Source organism: Pseudorca crassidens, chromosome 19 (assembly GCF_039906515.1).
Source record: "Pseudorca crassidens isolate mPseCra1 chromosome 19, mPseCra1.hap1, whole genome shotgun sequence".
In the NCBI taxonomy this organism is placed as follows: Eukaryota; Metazoa; Chordata; class Mammalia; order Artiodactyla; family Delphinidae; genus Pseudorca; species Pseudorca crassidens.
Window position 1 is genome coordinate 15563861 of NC_090314.1, and position 21550 is coordinate 15585410.

At 54.1% G+C, this 21550-nt stretch overlaps 1 protein-coding gene across 7 annotated transcripts in view; it reads left to right on the forward strand.

The window, feature by feature from the left end:
- Positions 1-21550, forward strand: part of SMG6 (SMG6 nonsense mediated mRNA decay factor) — a 236544-nt gene that overhangs the window by 208053 nt on the left and 6941 nt on the right. For all 7 annotated transcript variants that reach the window (XR_010937526.1, XM_067715952.1, XM_067715953.1 and 4 more), the window contains 3 exons: positions 6018-6194; positions 9933-10079; positions 19609-19762. Coding sequence is in view for 6 of the 7 variants with exons in the window: in XM_067715952.1 (XP_067572053.1) it covers positions 6018-6194; positions 9933-10079; positions 19609-19762 (478 nt within the window). In the remaining variant the exon portion in view is untranslated. The remainder of the gene's footprint in view (positions 1-6017; positions 6195-9932; positions 10080-19608; positions 19763-21550) is intronic.

The window sequence follows — 21550 nt, forward strand, 5'->3', positions numbered from 1 at the left end:
CCCTGTATTGCCTCAGCTTGCCTCTTCCCAGAATGGACCTGTTTTTCCTTCTGTACTTACCTTCTCACCAGCAGTGTATGCTCCACATCTCCTCTGTTCTCTCAACTCTCCTTCCAGTGTGAACATAACCTCCCTCTCAGTACCCCTACCCTTTGGAATCTTCAATAAAAATAATGGAGAAGCCTCTCCCCCACCCCCACCAAATCTTCCCACCTAACCATTTGCCAGTTCCCAACTCCCCTCTAGGACACTTAAGGCCAGTGCGTGCTCACGTGCGCGCACACACGGTGGGGGGAGGTATGGGTGGGGCTAGCAGGCTGCCATCCACTCTGAACAGGCATCTGTGCGTTGCCAGCTGATTGGTAACAGCCCACATTGCCTCCGCTAAGAAGAAAACAGCTGTTGGGACCAGACACGTGGAATGGTATAGCTACTGCGGGGTGGGTTGGCCGATGATGTTAGCATTTCATCTTGTGACCCACTGACCCCTCAACTGGCACTAGGACTAGGGACGGCTGAGTCTGGACATTGGGATCAAAAGTGACTGAGGGCAAGGCTGTGCTTAGCTGCCTTGCGAAGAAATGCAGTCCTGCTGCTGCAGAGACAGGGAACAAGTGACCCGCTGAGTGGATGCCCTTGGACAGGATACCCGGGGCTTGTCAGGATGTGTCTGGCACGAGGATCCATGCCTTTTCTCCTTGTCCACTTTGTCATTCAGTGCCTGCCAGGTTCTTCCTTTCTCTCCCCTCTGACCTGTGACCCTCTGAACAAATCAGTACCAGTCGTCCTGATTCATCTAGGCTGGGAGTGTCTGTCTCCCCATCATAAGCTACTGCCTCTGTCTTCAGAGTGAATGTGCATCCTCGTGGCCAGCTTCCCTCCTGCCTGGAAGCCCCTCCTCCAGGAATGTGAATAAACTGTTTCCTCTGTCCTCCAGCTCCAGAGGATTCCCTGTGTCTGAACTTTCACTGGCAGACCTCTTCTCAGGCTGACCCACCCTTGGCCACTACAGAATCGTCCTACCCACCCTTCAGTCTCCTGTGAAGGCGAGTCGTGTATAACTAGAGGTTCTCAGTTTGTGAAAACACTTTAGTCTTTAGAGTTCAGTTTTCTTGTAGCCAATCCTGTAGGCTGGGCTCATTAGAGATGGTAATTAACCCATTGCTAATTGACCTCAGAAGCCAGCCAAGCAGCCTGTATTTTACCAGGATTGGTAGTGGATTTATAGGCTATTTTAAGATTTTTTTTTCTTTTTCTTTTTCTTTTTTTTTTTTTTTTTTGCGGTACACGGGCCTCTCACTTTTATGGCCTCTCCCATTGCGGAGCACAGGCTCTGGACACGCAGGCTCAGCAGCCATGGCTCATGGGCCTATCCGCTCTGTGGCATGTGGGATCTTCCCGGACCAGGGCACGAACCCGTGTCCCCTGCATCGGCAGGCGGACTCTCAACCACTGCGCCACCAGGGAAGCCCATATTTTAAGATTTCTTAATAATTTCAGCAAGACTTCACTTTTCTGTCTGCATCTTATTTGCTCTAAGGATATTCTGTAAAATTAACAAGCTGTAAAGTTTGATTGAAGGTTTCAACAAATGTGAGAATAATTGGCACCATTTAGAGAAACAAGAAAAACAACCTGTAAACTGGAGTTTGTAGGGGGAAAACCCGTGTGATTTTTCTCTGTAACCAGAGGAGCAGTAGCAAGCAGGACTTTTTAAACCAGAAAATAATCGAACTGGCTGATAGCGCAGATTTAAATTCTGACTCCCCCAAACCAAAAGTTCAGAAAAAGAAATTCTGCAGAATCTAACCAGTCACTGTAGTGTTTGTGCCTTCCAGGAGGCCTGTTTGAATAGGGACCTAGTAAAGATGGAGTGAGTCCGTCGTTCCCTGCAGCTTGCATCCAGAGACCTGCTTCATCTCTCTGACCCCTCCTCCTGTTCTCTGGCTGGATCAGGGCTCTTCTCCCTTCCCCATGGTTAGTGTTAAGTCTTGCCACTTAACATCCGTCTATGGTACCTGGTGCTCAGTTCCTTTTCTCTCTCTCTCTCCCTCCGCCACCTTCCATAAGACTGCTTGGACCTCTTTTTCTGTTCCTTCCTAGGCATTTCTGCCCAGGCTGGGCTGGTCCTCTGCCGAGTGGCTGTGGAAAGTCACCAGTTTTCAGAAAACAACATTCTTTTCTCATCCACCGGCCCACCTAAGATACCCCAGACTGCCTTCCCTCTTCTCTCCTGCCCTAGCGGTTTCTTCCTGCTTTCCTCAGGACCTAACCTTCCTCTGAGTGCCAGCCTCCGCTTACCATGGGCATGCTCACTTTCTCTCTCTCTAAGGAACTGAGCCTGCAACAGGCCAGGCTCGCACATCGCCTCGCCACATCTCACTTTCAGTTTTCCTTTCTGCTTGGTTCTTTGCGTGTGGACCTAATCTGGGTGGTAGCTGGAGCCCTGAAGCTAGAGGTTTCAGTTCCCGCCGATGGGGCACACTGCCTCAGATGGTCTTCAAGGGGAGGGAGAGGGGCTTTCTCTGGACGCCTTTCTTTCAGCCCTTCCCTGACCCACAGCCCCAGCCTTCTTTCAGAGCCGACTGGGCCGTCAACTTTGCAGCTCCCAATGGTCTACACAGTGAGTCTCTCCAGAAGGACCGTGACTGCCCCTGAGAAGGTGCCGGGTCTCAGGTTACCCAGGTGTTCCCTGGCCAGCAGCCCTTTTACTCAGCTCTAGCCCCTGTCCAGCCCCACCTGTTAACAGCCCAGGAAGGAGGCCTCTGCAGCCCAGATCCTTCTCCTCTAGAGAATCTAGAATTTGCCCAGAGCTACAATGTACATACCGCTTACATTCTCTGTTTTTCATTGATATAGAATGGAAAAATGTACTCATGAACAGAGCTATTGTGGGGATTATGTCATAGACTTCATCTGGACTCCTTCCTCTCCGAGCCGGGAGCCTAGCTTTAACCCCTCTCCTACCAGGAAGTCCTCCTTGGCCAGACAGAGATCATCTTGGAGTTGGCTCTCTGTGAATGGTTTAAAGGGCATCTTGCTTCGTGATATCCCTTATTAACCATATTCAAACTGGGTTTTTTCCCCCCAACTCAAGTGCTGGAGGCTTTGTCTAGGAGGAATCCACCCCGCTGGGCTGATTCCTCCCACCTGAGAGCAGAATGCTTCAGCATACAGGCCAGCAGGCTGGAGACCGCGTGTTTCTCTGTGCCCCGGAGAAGCCCTAGACTTTCTGACCCTCAGTCCCTGCATCTCCTCAGTAGCTCAAACCCCATTCCTCACTCCACTGTGCACTTTGAAACCTAAGGAGACCATACAACGTCGGCTATCCTCCCTGCTAGTTGGATTGCAAAGGCGAGGACACTCTTCTAAAAGGCTAGGTGACTTTTCTCTCCAAACATGTAGAATTCTTTTCTACACCCCACTCAGAGACCCCACTGGATCAAAGCCCTTTTGAGAATCATCCAGGAGTTCCTTTGCCCTCAGGGAAGAACTGATGGCCATAGCAGACAAAATCCCCCGGAAATCAGGTTCCTTCCAAACAGAGTGAAAACTAAAATAGGGGGCAGGGGCCCGGGGAGGGAGGTGGCACTCCTTTTTGTTTTGGTGTCCACGTGAGTAACAGCTCCCCCTGATCCTCTGAGGATGTGCCGCAGGCAGGCTCAGGATGTCTGCATCCCTGGGTCCTGCTGTGCCCTGGAAATCCCCGTCTCCAGGAGACCCACGTCCACACGTGGCCTTTCTCCCCCTTTCTTCCTGAGCCACTCAGCATGCCATCCAGCCCATGCCCTAACAGCAGGAATTCTGCCCGCCTGTCAGCACACACACCCATGGGCACACTCTCCTCTCCTGGGCAGATTTCTGCAGCACACTCAGCAGGAGTGCCAGCATACCTCTCACCATCCAGGTGATGCCAAGGACAACTGTCAGGTTTTCCTCTGTCCTCCTCTCACCCCTTAACCCCCACCTCCTCTCCATTCAATGACAGCAGCCTCACACCGAAAAGGAAAGTCCTGGACCCATTACATAATTCTCCATAGTGCAAGCAGTAACTGGGGCATAAGGTCAGAGGTCATAGTGGGGTCAGGTGGCTGACACACACTGTAACGACAAGGTGGTTAAAATTAGACCACTGAGAGGAAACTGGCAGTCTTGTGGAAATGCAGAAGTTTCCTCTGCAAGTGAGAGGTTGGGGATGCAGGGAGGCCACTGTGCGTGCTGCCTGCCAGGCTATTACTCATTTCAGCTCTGTTCTTTAATGCCTTTTAGCCCCTGCTTCTGTATTTCTAGCCTTCCTCATCACATGTTTGCATACACGCGATGGAACCCATGGTTACCTGCCCTGGCCCAACAAGCGCTTCTTTCCTCCTTTTAAGCACAGGACTGGGCACCCCAAGCTCAATACAGCTGCCCTTTCCTGAGCCTTTTCTGGGTCGCTGAGTACCTTTTGATTTAGCCTCTCAGGTGGTCGAGGTACTTAGCCTGCGACTCAGGCCTCAGTTGTTATCAAGGCCATTGGTGGGGCAAGGGGCGGGGGGCCACTCCGAGGTTGGGAGAGGTGGCAGAGGACGGAGTCATGGAGCGCAGGGTTGACAGTTGTGTGCTGAACATTCCCTGGCCAGCCAGCTGCCAGAGGGGAGCTCATTTCCACGTCTCCTGGAGGACTTGGGTCGCACCTGCCTCATCTGCTCCCTCTGGTACCCAGCCGAGCTTCCCTGTGCCTGTCAGCCCTTACTGTAAACCTCCTGGGTGCCCTGCTTGTCCTTAGCACCCCTTGCCAGGGAAGTATGAGATGTAGTCTCTGCCACCAGTGGAGTTATTATCCAGGCGAGGGATAATAAATGCACCTGTGAAACAAAGAGCAAGCAATCAAAGACAGTCTCCAGGTTAGTTACTTTACTGTGTGATACAGCCAGGGACGTCCCTGTCATGTGACAGGATGGGAAGCATGGGGTTTGGGGGGGGCAGGGGCTAGTCAGTGATGATGGAGGGGCTGCCACCCTGTGACATATCTGGCCCCTGAAGTGTTTCCCTGTGGGAACGGCCTTCACCTCTTGTGAGCTCCAGATCAAATGGGCCCCTCTTCTCCCTTGGTGAGCGCCCTCCCAGAAGGGAGGAGAGGACCCCGGAGGCCAGGGATAAGAGTAGGGCATGAGAAGGTGCAAAGCAGGTGGGTTTGCAGGTCTCGCAGGAGAAGGACCCCAGACAGGGTGACTATGGAAACTTTCTCTGAGCCACTTACAAATTTGATGATTGCTCAAGATACTGAATTTCATTTCAGCTAAATCAGCCCCAGCTTCTCTGACAGCACTGGCTTATGTGCTGACGTGGCCACATGGGAGCAGGATGGCCTAAACCCCTGGAGGAGCAGACCTTGGTGAAACACCCCCCCACACACACCTGCTTTGCCTGTCTCCCTTCTCCTGACAATAATTTCCTGCCGGACCCCAGTCTCTTCAGCGTAAGAAGCTCTTAGGTGGGGCAGGAGGAACCTGTCAGGGGAAACCCAGAATGACCTGAGTGAAATGAACCAGCCCAGAAAGCACTCATCATTCATTTCACACTCAGGCTGGAAGTTCTCCTCTTGGGAGTCTGGCAAGAGGGGAGCTGGGAGAAGAATGGAGAGCGGCAGTGAGGGTACCAGAGAGCTATGTTCTGTGACAGCCAATAGTTTACATGCCACCCTTCCTTCTATCAGCTAGATACCAAACCTGGAAGACTTTTAATTTATTCTTTTTTCAGATCAGGACTTGAGCAAAAGAAAGGCGAAACCCCAGAGGACACCTGTCATTGGCCCTGGGGTTGTCTGCTCCCCCAGAGGTGACCTAAGGGGAGATGGTGCTGTCTTCCTTCAGAGGGTCTTGGCCCTCCTCACCTCACAGGCACGCACTCCCGCTCACTCTCTCCGCCTTCCCTGCCCAGTGGACACATTGCTCGTGTGCCCCTCAGCCAACAAACAAAGTCTCTCATCTTCCCTTTCAGAAAATGCTGTTTTTCTTCTCCCTCTCGCCCTGTAGGTTATTGCAGCTGACTGCAAAAGGGTCACAGTGCTGAAGTATTTTCTGGAAGCCCTTTGTGGACAAGAAGAGCCTCTGCTGGCATTCAAGGGTGGAAAATATGTGTCAGTGGCACCCGTCCCAGACACCATGGGAAAGGAAATGGGAAGCCAAGAGGGAAAACAACTGGAAGATGAGGTACAATGCGGGAAGAGCCCGCTGTGGCCGAAGGAAGGCTCCCCCATCCCCCCAGCGCTGCTCTGCCCGGCTTCAGCCTCTACCCCTGGTTATTTATAACCACTCAGAGCGGTGGCGATGTTGACGTGACCAGCCAGCTTCTCAAGAGTGCACTCTGCTGGTGCCCCTTCCTGCCAGTCCCACCCCGGTGCCCCCATCTCGCTCTGCTACGAGTTCCAGATGCTTCTTTTTAATGTTGCAGTGGAGGAGAAGGGAGGGAAAGAAAGAGTTTAATAATGTGCAGCTCTGGAGGCTTAGGAAAGGGAGCTGGGGGGATGTTAGGGTTCAGGCCGAGGATCAAGTTTATGGATGTGTGGAGCTCAGTGCAGCACAGGCCTGAACTGCAGCCTCCAGCACACGCACAGGAAGAGCTGACATTGCTGGCCCCGTGTGGAAAATCACCCCCTCCCTGGCCTACCCTCCCTCCGTTGCTCCCTCCCACCCTCCCTCCTGCACATCCTGATGTGATTAAGGAATTCTCCTCTTGTTTGTTTGCCCTTGGTTGTTCCTGTAGCCCTTGCTTCACTCCAGACTGCGTGTGTGTGTGTGTGTGTGTGTGTGTGCGCGCGCGCGCGCGCGCGTGCTCATGCCAGCCTGAGTGCCCACCCCTGCCAAACCCCGCTGACATTTGCCTTGCCGTACATGTATGTATCTTTCTGGGGGTGATGGTTACTGTGGTTCTGTGCACCATGGGTTTGTGTGTCAGTTTAAGTTGAACACTGCTGCCAGCTTCCCTGCTGTCTGTGGGTTCTGAGCAAATGTGAGTGTGGACGGTGTCGGTGCCTGCGTGCGTTTACTGTGCTTACTGTTGCTGCCAGCTGCCCTGCTATGTGTCTGGGTGTGGGTGTCTGGGTGTGTATGCACACATAGCTCACTTTGCCTGATGGTTGACTCTTTCCTTCTTTTTGCCCCACAGTATTACAGACAGAGGGGACTTAGGTGGGAAAGAACATGGGACTCAAGGAAGGGACACAAGTGACTGTAGCCAGAGGCCAGGTCACCCGTAGGCCAGCACAGTCATTTGGCCTGCAGCAGTCTCAAGCGCCTGGTGGAGCAGGGTGGGGTGTGGGGATGAAATCAGCAGCAGGCCAGGGAAGCCAGATGTCAGCTGGAAGCTGTCGTTGGTGATCTGAAGCAGTGATAGAGTGGCCACCTTTGGTTCAGAGTCTTCAGAGCAGCAAAATCTTGGACGGGCTTCATTAGAATAGCTGGAGAACCCCACCCCACCCCTGATGACACAGGATAGAGGTGGTTCCAGGGATAAAGTTGAGCCCATGATTCCAGACTCTCCAGATGAAACCTGGGCAGGGAGTAACGGGAAAGAATGAGCTGTCAGTGTGGGAGGAGACAGTGGGGTTGCTAAAGCCATCGAGGTGTCCAGGCTTCAGGCAGGACAGCGCAATGCCACCCAAGCCCTGGGCACCGTGTAGGGAAGCGTGGGTGGGATAGCGCCCTGGTCAGCTCTCTCACCCGCGCTTGAAGGCTGAGGCGGGCGGTAGAAGGTGAGCAAGCTGGCTCTCCAGGGTTGCTGCAAGAGGTGTCCCCTGGCCCGAGGAGCCCGCAGGACCGCATCCAGGGAAGCAGGCAATGCCCAGAGGGAGGGGCTCCTCCACTCTCACGAGGAACAGACCAGCTCTCGGTCCCAGATCTTGGCTGCGTCACGCTCTCTCCCTCCTCCTTAGGCTTATTGACCAGACAAAGGTTGTGACCCATGCCATGCTGCCCACTTCTTCCTTTTCCCACGAGCCTCCTGGGTTCCGTTATGTCAGTGGCCCCTGGGAAACCCTACTTACCCTGGTCTGTGTAATTTCACAACCCTGCACTTCCTCGTTTGCTATGAGAGCTGAGCCAACCTCAGACAAGCCTCGCTGACCCTCTTTTGACCTCAGTCAGGCTCAGTCCAAGCCCCATGATAACCCTGTGTATCCCTGGTCAGAGCAGGCAGGGGCAGTGTTCCCCACAGACCAGCCAGAGACCCTACTCCACTCACTCTGGTCCAGGTTAACCCCACGAACAGGAAGTAAATGTGCAGAGAGAGTCTTCCTCCTTTCCACGGCCTGGGCCTCTCTGGAAGTGGGCCCTGTGACACAAGAGCCTGCGTGTTGTCGGATGAGTGGTGACTGCAGACAGCATCCCAGACCCCTGAGACCTCTTAGGATAGTGGCAGTTCTGGCACCATCCCGAGATCTCATCTTCTCCTACCTGCAAGACTGAGTCCCTTAAGCTGATTGGGAGAGGAAAGGGGAGCTGTTTCTTCAGACGTCATTCTTCATGAGCAGAACAGAATCCATTTCCTTAAGGATGCTGCCAGAACACCTTTCTTTCCACCCCTAGATTCACCTCCTAAGACAAGGCCTCACCCACCCACTCACACACTCTTGCGAACCACTTTCCGCAAAGAGTCCTTCAGAATATCACCGATACGGACAGTTGGAGGAGAGGGAGTCTGTATGGAACAGGATCCCTGTGAGTCTGTGGGAGGCCTGGCACAGGGCTGGGTCTGAGCTTACCATTCTAGATCCAGGACCGCACCTATGCCGCTTGGTATTATTGGTAGGAGCACAGACTTTGGAATCAGACTCACTAAGGTTTGAACCCCTGCTCTGCCACTTACTAGCTTTGTGACCTTGAGCAAATTGTTTAACTCTCTAGACCTCAGTTTGTTCATTTATAAAATCGAGATGATGATAGCATCTATGTCCAGGCTATTGTATTAAATGAGTTAATGCATGAAAAATGCTTAGCCTGGTACCTGGCCTCATAGTAAGCGCTCAGTGAATGGTAGCCGTTATTGTCATAATCATTGTCATTGTTATCATCCAGTTATCATTCAGACCCAGGAATCTTCTCCTGCTAAGTCACCCCCTATTACCCGTGCTAACCCTGTCCGTCAAAGGAAGCTCTCTTGGGTAGCTGCATGTTCTCTACTGACCAAGGCCAAAAGTGAGAGAGTGAGAAATGGAGCCTGGGACCACCCGGGGAGTAGTGGCTTCTAAGAGCTGAGGCTGCAAGCAGGGAGGCGCCGCCCCTGGGGAAGGCTCCACCAGCCTGACAGGAGACTCCTGAAGCTAGCCAACCATCTCCCAGTCTGTGCAGGCCCCCAGAGGGCAGCGGAGCAAGGTCATGGCGTGTGAATCCCTATCGTGGGGCCCCCAGCCCCCGCACCGCCGGGCTGTGGTCTTAAAAAGAAGCCAGGGCAAGGTCTGTTGAACCTCAGCATCTGCTCCCTGATGCCGTCTGGGGCGAGGGAGCTTCCATGCCGAACTCCCAGTGTTGGCCAGGATGAGTCCTATCCGATCGCTAGCATGAATTAGGCTTCAATTGGGTGGTTTAACTTTCTGTGTTGTTTTTCCCTTTGGTGAATTTCAAAATGAAAATGGGCCCAAAGTTTGACATTTTGAGTGTGTGCAAAGAAGGAAGGGCTGTGAGTATAGGCATGGAAGTAGATAGGGTGTGGATCTGTGAGTCTGTAAGAGGAGGGCCCTGGAGGGCAAAGGGGAGCAGTTGCCAGGGGAGAAGGATGACAGCTTCCCCCGACCTGCCTCTGCCTGAGCTGGGGCAAGCGCACACCTTGGGGCGCTGTGCGTGGAATGGTCCAGATAGGCCTGGATTGGGATGCAGGAGGGACGGGAGGGTGGGTCTGGTCTGTGCTGTGGGCTCACAGTCTCCTCTCTCCCCTGGCCTGCACCACCGGCAAAGGAAGAGGACGTGGTGATTGAAGACTTTGAGGAAGATTCGGAGGCTGAAGGCAGCGGGGGCGAGGATGACATCAGGGAGCTTCGGGCCAAGAAGCTGGCTCTGGCCAGGAAGATAGCGGAGCAGCAGCGTCGCCAAGAGAAGATCCAGGTGGGGCCTGCCTGGGGAGGGTGGTTCCCGTGTGGCTGGTGGTCTGTATAGGGCATGAGGGAGATGGGAGTAGGGATGAGCAGGACCCTCTCACTCAGTGTCCGGACTGGTTCCGCCACCTGTTTTCCTCCTCTGCCACTAAATTCTGGTTTGGTGCCTGGAGTCTCCCTCCTCCTGGGCTGCAAGCAGGGCCAGGTTCTTCTCAGAATCTGCTGAAAACTTCTCCCCCAGTGATGATCTATGAACACACACCACACATACCCAACCTTTCACACAGTTTCAGGGGTTTCAAAGTTCCCCTGAACGTTGTCCAGACGCTCTCGGAAAAGCCGTGGATTCTCTGTTGAGAACACCTGTTCTCAAGGGGAGATGGTGTCATGGCCACAGTCTGCTTGTCTGGATTCCCACCGTAGTGGCCGAGCCCCTCTGGACAGCACACTCTAAACCCGAGGGAGAAACTACTCGATCGCCACGTAAGGATTCCTTCACCATCAGCCCTCTCGTGGACCCGTACCTTCACTTCCAACAGGCTGTTCTTTATGGCTCTCCCAGGTCTGACTCTTGCACTGTAAGCTCACTTCTTCTCATCTAGGGCAGGGGACAGACCGGGAAGAGCCAGCCATGCTCCCTGCTTTAAGACTAACTGCATACGTGGGGAAGCGTCAGTCATCTTTAGGAATGTCTGTCTTCAGCCCTCTCTTCAGCCGCCTCTGGCCTTTGGCATGGAGCCTACTGCACGTGGTCAGGCTGACCTGATCAGGCTGGGCTCCGCCACTTACTAGCCTTGTGACTTTGGGCACATTGTTTAACTTCTCCCAACCTGTTTCCTCATCTGCAGAGTGAAACTGGTGACAGCACCTACCACCTGGAATGGCTGTGAGGCCCACAGGAGCCGGTGCACGTAAAGCACCCAGCATAGTGCATGGCGCACCGTGATCTGATAGCAGTCTGACCGCTTATCAGACAGAGCCCTGCCCTGGGAAGGGGAATGGATACCAGTTGGGACCCATGGTCCTTTAGACGTGTTCATATGAGTCTACCGGTTGGAATTAAGCCTCTGCCAGCATCACTGCCGTGGTGGGGTGGCTGCCTTCTCCACCTTTGCGCGGTCTGTGTGAACCTGTGTCGTGACCCTCGAAGCTTCGTCTGCAAGCTCTCTTTCTTCCTGTCCGGTAGCTCTTTTCTTCCTCACCATCAGTCTTCCCAAAAGTTCTGTCCATACTACCACCTCCATTTCTTGACTCTCAGCCCAGCAGTTATAGAGGCGATTGCATCAGAGGTCACCAGGTACCTTTGTCGGGTCTTCTTCACACTTGACTTCCCTGTAGCTTTGGACCCCAAAGCCGCCTCCCTCCAGCCTCACTTCAGCACACGAGGACCTTCGTCTCCTCTCTGCCTGGTGACCACACCACCCTCCTGGGCTTCCTCACCACCATTCGTTACTTGGTCTCCTCCTCCCTTTCTCTTACTTCTTAGTCTCAGCACATGGAGTTGGCCCTCAGCAAGTATTTTCATTCAGTGAGTTAATAGATGGTAGCAACGAGAGCATCATCTTAAGTTCCTCACAGGCTTTTAACCCCTCGTGCCTGATTTCTTATCAGATCCTATCTGTTCACTCATTTATTCCCCCCGCTCTTCTCCATCCCCATTGCCACTACTGCTGTTCTAGTCCAGGTACTCACTGGATTGTAGCCAGCAACCCTGCGTTGCACAAGTCCGGGGGGTCCCCTTTCCCTTGTAGTCTGTGAATGCAGCTCCTGGAGTTGTGTGGTACACGGTCTGCATGCCAGGCTCCCTGCCTGCAACGCATCTTATGTGGTTTCATCGTTCTCTTCCCAAAAGAGCCACTCCCCTGCTCAGGAATCATCAGTGCCTTTGCTTGGCTAATAAAGTCGAATTCCTTACTATGGCATCTAGGGCTTTCTCGTCTGTTCCCAGTCTATTTTCCCAACCTCTTCTCCCGTTCCCCATGAGCCCTCACGAGCTATATGATATCGGGCAAATCATTTAACTTCCCCGAGCCTGTTTCCTCATCTGTCAGATGAAGGTGGTAACAGCAACTCCCTCAGAAAGACAGTGCACGCAAAGTGCCTGTCCAGACACTCCAGCCCTCCTGCCTGGACAGCGCTAACCCTCCTTTCTACCCACTGTCCCCAGACAGCTCTGCCCTTTCCCACTCTCACGTCTTTGTTCCTGCTGTTCGCTCAAGCGCGAGTACCCTTTTTCTGCTCCACATTTCCTGTTACCTGTTGAAATTCTATTCTTCCTTCAGTCCCCAGATGAAACCCCATCTCCCCAGTGAAGCCTTCCCGGATTCCCCCCAGGAGGAATTCATCTCTCTGCTCCGTGTTCCTGTGGCGCTGATTCATACCTCATTTGTGAAACGTATATCACGTCTCAAATTACACTTATTTCGGGACTTGTTCCCCCCGCCGTACTGTGAACTCCTTGGAATCAGGGACCGTGTCTTCCGCTCAATTTAGTAAATGGTGGTGAGCGCCTACCAGGCTGGTGGTGAGGGGACACGGGAGCGAACCCAGAAAGTCCTGTCCCAGAGTGTCCGCTGGCGTGGAGAAGTCAGTGATTTGACGTGTGAGCGAGCCTTGTGACCAGAGGGAAGTGCAAGATGCCGTGGGAGCGTGCACCAGGGGGACATGGCCTTGTCTCAGGCAGCGGGCTCAGCCTGGCCTCTCCAGTGACAGGCGGTACCTGGCAGAGGCCTTGTGTGAGACCTGACTTCCGGCGCCCGCAGCTCCCCGGAAGCCGGTTCTCCCTGTCAGCTCCCTTGGAGCAGGCTGCTCAGGCCAGGCAGCGATGGCCGGCTGCGGGCCGTCCGGGCTGGGGTTGCTGTGGCCCCTTTAAGAACAGGCCCCACGTGCACCACTGCTGGCGGCCCTGCCTCCTGTCAGCCTTCTTCCTCCAGCCTCACAGCCACAGGAGGATTTCTCAGCAGAGAAGAAATTCCCCCCTTCCCTTCTCCCCACCCCCTGTTTAATGCCCGGGGCCCTTCACTTCCATAATTCTTCATTTTCCAGCCTTGAACGTAAGCCAGACACATCTGTCTGGCCATATGCGTGAACCCTGGAGTCTGTGCCGAGGTGGCTGTAAAACAGGGCCGGTGAAGGCCCTTCTGGGAGAGCACACACATGTGTGTGCCCTCGGGCCATTGGCTCCCTGCCCAGAACCACGGGGCTGCAGGGCTCCAAACCCATGTTACCTCTTCTTATTTTCCCTCTTTTTGTTTAATTTAAGGGGGGAAAATCCCAAGGAAAAGGTATAAATTGTCCTGGGAGTGGGGGAGAGGCTCCTAGCTGGAGAGGCCATTATTGTTGGCAGGTACCTGGGTCACACTAATACAATAAGGAAGAGAGGAGCATCGGGTGAATTAAGATCGGAGAGATGGGCTGTAAATTACTCTGCTCCGAGCTCCATCAGTCTCCAGGGGTGTTAACCGAGAGGTGTAAGGCAGGTCCCCAGCTCCCAGCGCCTTTTACAGATGCAGCAAAACAGGAACCACACATGTTTGGGGAAGGGGATGTGAAGGTGGGGTTGAAAAAAATCCTCCTGGCCCCCATGCTGGCTGTAAAGTCCAAATGAGATCTGGGGCCCTAGCCACACCCCGACTTCCCCGCTCCCACCGAGACCCCCGGGCCTAAGCTCATCTGTGGGATGGGGGAGGTGAGGCCTGGCCTCCCTCCGCAGCCTGTCCCTCCCTGCTTCCGGTGTTGCACAGAGGCTGGTGAGTGGGGCCGACTGGAGGTCAGAAAAGGGGTGTGGGCAGCTCTCAGGACCTGTGCAGCTGGAGCCTCGGTGCCCGGGCAGGCCTCGGATGCTGGGGGCCAAGTCCGCCCACCCAGGGCTTCGAGGCCGCACTCTCCGGCTCAGCGCAGGCTTTGCCTGTCGCCTGAGACGGCTCTTCACCTCGTGCTGGTTGAGCCCACCTTGCTGCTTTCCTCCCGAGCTCTTTGCATTCCCGTTGCCATTCTTGAGAGGCGTCCAGAGACCAGAGCAGGGGACACGGTTTGCCTGGGATACTGGTCAGGAGTGTTTCTTTCCTGACCGGGCCCTCAGGGCAACGCAGTCACTGACCGTCCTCCTCCGGGCTTGAGGCGTGGCCTCTTGGCACCTCACCCTGGCCCTGGCCCCGTGCATCCCCACCTCCTCTCTGCCTCCATGAGGCTTTGCTGTGATTTGTGCTGCTGTCGGGCGGGGTCAGGTTTCCTGAGCAGTTGCAAACATCCCACCTGAAACATAACAGGCTCTTCCTCTGGCCACAGCTATTGTTTCCTCGGCACTATGGCCACAGTCTTGCTCTGTAGCCAGCAATGACATGTGTTCTGAAAATAGCTTCACTCCCCTATCCCCTTCCCGCCCACCCACCCTCCTGAAGATGCAGTCACTCCTTTGTGGTAGCCCCAGGAGTTTCACTCTAAATATAGCTGCAGCCCATTCACATTGCCACCCGGCTGGGGGGGGGCCCACTGTGGAACAATGGGGCATGCACAGAGCCCCCCACACCTGTATGGAATCTAGCGGAAGGCAGACACTCAGCCCTGGCTCCTAGCTGTCGGAGACAGGGTGGGAGCCAGCGCACTACCAGGCCAGGGGCACGTTCACGCCAGGGCAGGAAAGCCTGTGGGGCCAGGCGGCCGCCCTCCCCACTCCAGCACATTCCAGAGCTTGCTCCAGCCATTCTCACCTCCCCGGTTCCAGCAGCATCCACAGGGTCCTGTCCTCCTGCAGAAATGGTCGGGCTTTTGGCTGGAATACCCTTAGGCCGCTGCTTATAGCAAGCTCAGGGGTGTCATGCTTAGCCCTGCCATTCCCTGTCTATCTAGAAAGGGCAGTAAGAAGTAGGAAGCAAATCATCATAATTATAACCTTGAAAAAGATAGCAAGTATGTGTGAAGCTTTGTGGTATTGACTTTGGATGTCCAGAGAAGGGATCCTAAGCAGAAACTTTCCCATGAGCAACCCACCCCAAATGAAGATGCTAACAGAAACCAGTGACTCTGCCTGCTTTCTATAGCAAATGCAGAATCTGCACCCTTTGGTTTTTGCAGCTCAAGAAGGAGTGCCTGGGACTTCCCCGGTGGTCCAGTGGTCCACGCTTCCACTGCAGGGGGCATGGGTTTGATCCCTGTTCAGGGAACTAAGATCCCGCATGCTGCGCGGTGCGGCCAAAAAAAAAAAACAGGAATGCCTGTCTGCACTGCTGGTGGTTATCTCACCAGCTATTCCTATTAATATTTCATTTCCATTTTTTGTTTTTTAAAAATACCTCTACATAGTTAAAGAAAAAAAGGGAAAAAAAACCCAAAACACCAAGAGTACCACGAGTTTTATAATAGAAATCAGCAGTGCACTGCCTCACCCCTCCCCAGCTCCAGCTCTGCTCCCTAGTGGTTTCCCCAGATATTTACCCCCCCTGGATATATAAAAGATGAAAAATGGAGTTGGGCAGAAAGAAAGGAAACTGAAATTTGTTAAGTTACTAATACGTGTATCAGGCACTTAGCTAGATACTTTCACATGCAAGATGAGGGTGGAAATTTGCTATGTTACCAGACTTCTCATTTCTGGTGAAGACATTGCTCTGGCCAGAGAGGCCCAGGTGTAAATGATTCCATCACCCTGTAGAGGGAAGGAGGCAGCCACACTCCCTTTGGAGCCCTGCGCAGAAGGAGGACCTAAGAAGGCCTTCTCTGGATCTGGCTCTGCTTCGTGATCTGAGTTCTTCAAGTTCCACAGCTCCCGTGTGAGCTAACTGCATTACTCTTATTTGTAATTCTCAGTGTCTCAATTTCCAAAAGGGTCAGTCATCCCCAAATCACTCCCATCATCTAGAAGAAGGAACTTAACCTGTGAAAGAGCCCTTCCTGGGGACCCAAGCCTGTTAGCTTCCTCGTCAGATGTTACTGTGGACTGTCTCTTTCCCAGTTCCCCACCGCCTTGCTCGAGGATGCCTCCGTCCTTCAGAGCAAGTTGGTTACTTAGCGCCTTCCAGAAACAGAATTAAGTTCTTTTCTTCTTCACACTTTCTGACTTTATGGTCCATGTTGCCACTGGTCTGATTCAACATGTCCTTGCTTTTCTAGGATTCCCAGCTCACTGTCCAAGGACCACTGTGGCCCAGCCTTAGCTGCAGTGAGAAGGGTTCCTATGGAACTCTCCTTCCGGGTCAGCACACTTGACTCCAGGCCAGGGCCAGTCCGTCTGAATCACAGCATTGCAGTTGCACCCCCCTCACCCCCACCAGAGGCTTCTGCAGCTTTTTGCTCATACAAACAAAAATAAATCTCACTACCGGCCTCTGAACTCCACAGCAGCACGCTTCCCCCTTCTCCCCAAGCATCCCATGGCTGTGAGTGGGGACTTGGCGCTCTCCCCACCGACATCACTTTTTCACTCCCTGCGCATCCTGTGTCCTTCTCTCACCGTGCGACCCAGAGATCAGAATGGGACGTGACGGCCGGCACAGGCGCCGTGCACAGCTGCCAGGAATCTGACGGGTAAAATCTGGAAAAGTTGGGAGGGCAAATGCTAAACACACACAAACACACACACACACACACACACACACACACACACACAGCGCCACTCAGAGAGGGCCGGAAACACCGACACCCACAGACGAGGGGCTGCGGACTCCCAGTCCTTCCTTGTCTGCCATTCTTTTAAGGGGACTGGGCCAGTCTCCTGACCCAGGTATGACCCCCCAGAGTCCCACTGGTACCCCAAGAGAAGGGAGAGCAGCTTCAGTGAATCTCCCGAGACTCCAGGAGGGCATGTGGGGAACAGGAAGCAGTTGTGCAGTGACTCACTGGGCAGAGCCAGGTTAAGGGAAGTTGTCTGCGGGTGTCCCTGGGACCGGATGGTGGCAGCACAGCTCTGACCACCCTCATCAGCTTGATCCCGCCCACCCCTGGGGAACCAGCAAGGCTGCCACCTCCCAAAAAGGCTGTGGCCTCCGTTCACCTTTCTGGCCCTGAGCCAGATCTCAGAGAACGCAGACAGCTAGCGCTTCCCTGGACCTTGCACCTAGATTCTTCTTCCATCCTGTCATCAAAACAGCCAGGCAGGCTCAGCCCCTGCCTCCCTCGGCCATCTGGCCTAAAGACCCTCCTGCCCATGGCCAGCCTTTAAGGAAGGGTGGTCTGAGGTCTTAGGAGCTCATCGTTCCCACAGGGTAAAAGGGGCAGCCAGTGCCACTTCCTTAGAGTCAGCCTTAGGGCCAGAGGATCATTTATGGAGGCCGGAAAACTAAGATGTGTCTGAGTGGAACGGTGGCAGAGGCGCTGTGCTCAGGCCCAGCCGGCTTCAGGGTTCGTCCTGCCCCTTCTCACTGAGAAAGACAGAGGTTTAGGGGCCTATCATGCCAAGAGAAGCGTTCCAGGCAGTGGAAAGGCTGCACAGAGCACGCCGAGACCCGGGGAAATCAGCAGCAGGGGTGCTGATGCTCCCTCTGTGAAGAGAGAGATGGGAGAGCTCACTAAGCCTCAGTGGGGACTGTTTCCTCTTCTCACAAAATGCCCGCGCCGTCGCATGTGTTATATATTGATTATATCTCAATAAAAAATAGGGGGTTTGGGGGCTTCCCTGGTGGCGCAGTGGTTGAGAGTCCGCCTGCCGATGCAGGGGACACAGGTTCGTGCCCCGGTCCGGGAGGATCCCACATGCCGCGGGGTGGCTGGGCCCGTGAGCCATGGACGCTGAGTGTGTGCGTCTGGAGCCTGTGCTCCGCAACAGGAGAGGCCACAACAGTGAGAGGCCCGCGTACCACAAAAAAAAAAAAGAAAAGAAAAAAAAAAAAAAGAAATAGGGGTTTTTTTAATGCCCAGGTTGAGTTCGGTAGAATGTGTGTCACCCTCTAGTTGGCAGCCCCATGGGGAGGGCCAGTGACCCACATCCCCTGGGAAGGTGGCCTGCAGCAGAGGTGCTTTCCCTTCGTGAGGTGAGAGCAGTAAGACTTCAGCAGGCAAGCCCTTCAGCTGCGTTTCTCATGCCTGCCAGTGTCCTGTGCCTTCCACCAGCTGTGGTGGCAGTGGCAGCAATGACTTACTCATAGGGAGAGGTCCCCAGCAGGTCACAGAGGCGCCACCCCCAGCATTCAGAGGCATGCCCTTTCAGTTTTACTGTCATTGCCAGTGAAACCTGATCACCTTTCTCACTGACTGTTAGTGGCCAGGGCCCAGCCTGTGGGCCCCATCTCAGTTGGCACGCACACCCCCTCCCCTGCTCCGTGCTTGTGTCTCTGTCCCTGCGAGTTGGTGTGTGGCAGGAGGCCATGGGAGGGCAGGACAGGGCTGGGACCTGCTCGCCAGGCCCCTGCCGGGTTTGTTTCAGTGCCCTCTGGCTCTGCACACGGGGAGCACACTGTCTGGGCAGATGCCCTCAAATCAGTTTGCTTCTTGGCCATGGTCCCCAGAAGAGGAAGCGGCACAAGAGTGACCATGTTCTGTAGTGACAGGTGTACCCAGAGCCAGTCTCCCAGGGCTGCCGCCACACAGGCCCTGGCAGACTTGAGAAGATTGGGCTTTTACAGATGAGCATGGAACTTCCCTGAAAGATGTGAACATCTGTACGACTAACAGGCGCGAGGCCGTGTGCCTTCTGAGATGTGGTGCCCAGACCACTGGCGCTACGTGAGGGGTTTTTTCAATCATGCACAGAAGACATTCTGACTGTTCATTGCAGAAATGCAGCTTGCGCTGGTAAACACGTTCCTAGGCTCTCAGACTCCTGATACCACAGGTATTATTTGCTGAGCCACAAAAACGAGTTGACATAAAGTCAATTTAAAGAAAAACCTCAAGTAAGCAAGAGTATAGGTTGTACAGAATCGTGGCAAAGGAGTGCAGGTAGAACGCAGAAGACTGCCGTCTAGGGATCACCGCGCTGGTGGGGGAAGATGGTGACGTTCTCGTCAGTCTGGATGGTGGTCTTTGCACGTCTGTGACTTGGGTCCTAAACCGTCCCACCATGTGGGCTCCTGCCGATGTGGGAGACTGCGGTGTTAATTATTAGTTGTCAGCATCACTCTTTTTGTGTAGACTGTGAGTTTATTCTTTTTCTTTCCTTTTTTTAAGTACACAGTGAAGTACATTGAAATAAATTCTGTTTGGGATACACATATACGTAAAAGTGTCTGGGTTGAGAAGTACCCCCTGTATATGCTGCCTAGATGACGAATGTGAAACCACTTTCATATCCAAGGAACCTAACTCTCCCTCGCTGATTTTCAGCCCAAGGTCTTACTTTCCGAGACCCGTTATTTTTAATAACCATCAAGGTCCCTTCTCGGTCCTGTGCGAGGGTTTTAGTCACGCCTGTTTCCCCAAGCCATTTGGTCTACACTGATTTTTACTGCAGTGCTTTGCCCAGCTCTCGGGCCTGTCCCGACAGGGACTGGCTGTATCTCTGGAGGGGGCAGGGGCAGGATGCTGACACACCGTGGACTCAGGGCCCTGACTCGCCCACCCCTTGCCTACTCACTCACTGGCTCACTCACCGTTCTGTGTCTCTGTAGGCTGTCCTGGAGGACCAGAGTCATATGAGGCAGATGGAGCTCGAGATCAGACCCTTGTTCCTCGTACCAGACACCAACGGCTTCATTGACCACCTGGCCAGTCTGGCACAGCTGCTGGAGAGCAGGAAGTACATCCTGGTGGTGCCCCTCATCGGTGAGTCAGGCCAGAGCAGCCCTGCATGTGCGCAGTAACCCTCTCTACACACATGCCCCACAGCCTGGGGGCCAGGCAGGCAGAACCCTGCTGTGTGTGTAAGACAGGATTTGCAGGGAAGTGGGGAATGTGTGGGGCAAGGAAAATTGTTTAATAATCAAAGCAGTTCAAATTATTATGGCTGATCCGTGGCTTAAACTGCTTGAGCAAATGGACTCCTGTGTCCCAGCAACCAGCGGCTGCATGAGCCCAGCCCTTGTTTTTATCCTTATAAAGCTTGCAGTAAAACAGCAAAGCTGGTTCCCGTTATTGGTAAACACTCAGCCCTGGCAGATAGCGGCAGTGCTGCTGGGTGGTCTGGCAGGGAGGCTGGGAGGGTTTTGAAGGGCTTAGATGCCTTTGGTCTGATTGTCTTGTAGCTTTTCATGATCGTTCTGTTGGTTCGAGGTAACATTCTTCTGGCCAATGTCACCCTAAGGCCAGGCCGATGGAAACCCTCCAGAGCAAGGCCTTGGCTCACGCGTGTGGATTCCTGCCACTTGGGCTCTTACCACTGTCTGGTCACTGGTGCTGGTACAGGGTCAGCATCTCAGGACCCAGCTAGCTCGCTTCCGCCCTCAGGCCGAAGGAGCCCAGCTGGGCTATCTCCAGAGGGCTGTCTGAGGCACCTCTGGTTCTGGGAGCCCTGTGGTGGGTCAGCTTCAGGATGGGCTTTGTGCTCCGGGCTGCTGTCTGATGTAACTGGTACAGGTAATGTCACTGATAGCTGTCCTGTGGAGGGAGAGTATCTGGGAGACGGCCGGCAAGCCCAGGCTCTTTAATGTCCCCTTCTCACCAGCCACTGGGAGCAAGGTTAGGGGCCCTGTCCTCTGGAAGAGCTGCCAGACTGGCAGTCTGCCTGCCAAACCACCTCTGACACTCATGCCAAGATGTTCCGCTGGGCCTTCCCTCCCAGTCCCTGGTGTCTTAGTGCCAGATGAGAGTGGAAACAAAGGGCAGGAAGCATCCGCCCCTGCAGAGGCTATAGAACCCTGGGGGGTTGTGGGAAACACGTTAGCACCACCTGAGAATGTTGGCACTGAAGCAGCCCTCGTCCCGCCTCCACCCTCCCTGTCTTCCTTCCCCCTCCCCATGTGGCCTGGCCAGAGCCTCTTCAACCCAGGCCCTTAGACCCAAGGGAAGGTTTTCTGTTCTTCAGAAGTAGAGCAGCTTGTCTGCCCAAGGTAGAGCCGGACTATCGAGTTGTTGCAGCTTCCCCTCTACCCTCACCAGGTCCCGGGGTGGGGCACCTTTCAGGATAGCGTGTCCCTGTGCTCTCCTACCCAGGAGATTTTCAGGGATAAGAAAGTGAATTGGTCACTTTTTGCTAGATGGTCAGGAAATGGTGTAACTGAGAGGTTGCTGGTGTCTCAGGAGCCCCCTAAGTCTTGGTAGGAGCCTCAGACACCATCCCAGGCTGGCAGAGCCCTCAGACACCAGCACCGATGGTGCCCCTACTGTGTGCTCAGTCTTCTTGTTCCCGAGGGAGCCAGTGAAAGGCAGAGCTGCAGCCCCTTGGCCTTGAAGAGCTTATGGTTCAGTGGGGGAAGCCAGGTTCAGTGGAGAGGGAGCAAATATGTGAGAAAACTCAGAGGAGAAGGTAGATAGAGAATAAATGGTCGACCCCCAGGGGCACTGGGAAATGCCAACTGTGTCAGGGCATCCAGGCCAGCCTTTCTGAAGCGTCCTCAGCTGGGCAGGGCCTTGACTCTCAGGGGCTGTAGAGGGGGCTCCTGTTCAATGAGGCGC